The sequence below is a fragment of the Lactuca sativa genome, chromosome 9 (assembly GCF_002870075.4).
Source record: "Lactuca sativa cultivar Salinas chromosome 9, Lsat_Salinas_v11, whole genome shotgun sequence".
Classification (NCBI taxonomy): Eukaryota; Viridiplantae; Streptophyta; class Magnoliopsida; order Asterales; family Asteraceae; genus Lactuca; species Lactuca sativa.
In genome coordinates, this window is record NC_056631.2 from 84,410,740 (window position 1) to 84,413,258 (window position 2,519).

General features: G+C 33.6%; 1 protein-coding gene across 1 annotated transcript; it reads right to left on the reverse strand.

The window, feature by feature from the left end:
* Positions 1 to 205: 205 nt before the first annotated feature.
* LOC111896814 (uncharacterized) lies at positions 206 to 2,178 on the reverse strand. The gene is made up of 5 exons (XM_023892800.3): positions 1,517 to 2,178; positions 1,327 to 1,403; positions 1,180 to 1,216; positions 991 to 1,099; positions 206 to 874 (listed from the first exon to the last, which is right to left on the reverse strand). The coding sequence occupies exons 1-5, from the start codon at positions 1,857 to 1,859 to the stop codon at positions 352 to 354; spliced, it is 1,089 nt and encodes a 362-aa protein (XP_023748568.1). The 5' UTR covers positions 1,860 to 2,178; the 3' UTR covers positions 206 to 351.
* Positions 2,179 to 2,519: the final 341 nt, after the last annotated feature.

Sequence of the window (2,519 nt, forward strand, 5' to 3'; positions counted from 1 at the left end):
TTGAAACTCTCAATATTTGAACACAAAGACCGTTATAAGATGCTCAAGTATTACCCGGTAACACACCAAATTTTTACAAAACTTAACTTATCAACTAAATATAGTGTTTCAGTTAACCGATCAATTATGAATAACATGACCACATTTAATTAATGTCCTATAATAGTAGGATCATTAGGTCATAATTTGGGTTGACTTGAACTGATGACAACCGATAAAAGGACAGCATTGTTAGTAGTAGAATACCTAGGCTGAGGAACAACCTGCAATATAAGTTTGTTTTGTAACAATATATATTTTATATTATTATAGTACCTTCAGAATCTTACTTGAACAGTTAATTTGTTTCTTTCACAAAGTCAGATCTAGGCTTGTACTAGTACTACCACCCACTGTTTTTGCATGCTTTGATCTTCTAATGTTACTAGAGCTTTTAGTTGAAATTGACGAAAACAATGATAAGGCACACTCGCTCTCTTTGACCTCATCGTTTCTTGAATCATCATTTTCATGGGTTTTCATTTGTAGCGAAAGATTTAGATCAAGATCATGATTCTCTTGATTCTGTTGATTGATGTCCTTCCTTTTGAGTACCATTTTGTCATGATTGTTGATGATGATGTCTGATCTATTATCCGTTTGAGTTTTGATTTCGATTGGCTTTTCTCTCGACCAACGATAATGATCTCCGAATAATCTCAACTGGGATTCTTCACTATTATTGTTTGCGAGGCATCTAAAATGTGAGCTGTTGTTCCTTTCATAGATTAATCTCTCAAGTACTCTTGAACCATGAACACCATTGCTAAGTCCACCTTCTATAAAAGGGTTGCAATCTTGGTTTGTGTGGTGACTCCAAAGACCATCTGAATATCTGATAATCGATAGAAGATATGAATAATTAAGGATGAAACAAATTAGTGATTTTAATATCAGAAAGTTCAAAACTATTAGAAAGGATATAACAGTTTAATTTATTTAATATCTTACCTAAAATTGGAAATTGATTTTTGAGGTAAGCTTTGGAGCATGGGAAGTTGGCTAAGGTTGTAAATATGATGATCATCACTTTCATAAAGAAGCCTTTGTTCTGAAACAGCTGCAAAAATATTCGAAAGCTTGTAATAAAAATTAAATTTCTTGAAATTTTCTTGATTAATAGTTATGCTGTGTATTTACCTTGATTTGGATCGTCAATCTTCTTGCTTCTATACATCTACTTAAACAAATTCAATCGACAGAGAAATTATGAAATATTATTATAATTGATAAATATAAAAAATGAACTGTAATTAAAATGAAATTTAATTAAATAAAAAGAATTACTTGAAGATGGCTTTTGACATGGGAGATGCTAAGCCCTTTGATGTTCATCAATTGAAGAACTAACTTCGGTGTTGCTCCTGTATAAAACACATTAGATTTCATTAAAATCAGATATTTATTGAGGAAAAGGTTTGATGAATAATTAATACAATACAGAACCACATGAAATAGGTTGATTATAATTGCTTACTTTCTTGACCTCCCAATTTCTCGACTGCATGAATAAATCGGAGATGGAGTTCGGGTGTCCACCGGAGCCTAGGGTTCTTGGAACGAACGTAAGGTCGCACATAACCGGAGGCTGAGTTAGACTTCTTCTCGCTCTCTTCTACTGTGCTGTTGCTTGAAGTTGATCCATTTTTGGGTATACTAGTACTTGCTGAGTTATGATCAGCCTTTTCTAATTCAGCATCTTCTTCTTCTTCATCGTCATCTTCTTCTTCCTCATGAAGGCCTGGAAAACTAGGGTTTTTCTTCGTGGTATAGTCTTGTTGTTCATGATCTTGTTCTTTGAAGATATCGCTTCTCTTCATTTCTATATGGGTATTTGTGAAACCTGCAAAACTTATTGTTGAATCATCGGTATACACTTAGGATACTCTCTCTCTCTCTCTCTCTCTCTCTCTCTCTCTCTCTCTCTCTCTCTCTCTCTCACACACACACACACACAAACACAAATACGAGACCGAAGGTGAAGTGGGTGGATATTATTCTCTGGAAGATACAAGCTGCTAGAGCTAGCTCTAACACGCAAAATTAAAGAATGATACAACTGGAAGGAGAAATACCTTTGCCTAGCAAAGAATTTAAACAATAGAATCTCTCTCTCTCTCTCTCTCTGGTGTACTTAGAAGTTTTTTTTTTTTTTTTTTTTTTTTGGAATAGCTGAAGTTTATAAAGGGAACCTACCAAGTCGCTAGGAAAGAAACAGAGTTACATGAGATGTAATTAACGGGTTACATTGTCATTTATATTATAAAGACTCAATCAATAATCTAAATGAGAAAGGATAATTAACAAGATGTAACTGTTTTAGTCCTTAGTAAATTAAAGGAAGTGATGATATGAGTGGTCAAGGTCGTTTTTGCATAGTTATAAAACGACGACAATATTAATATTTATAAAGATACTTGCAAAAAACGGGGAATAAAGCCAAAAAATGGCTACAACAGTATCAAGTCTAAACAAGCGAA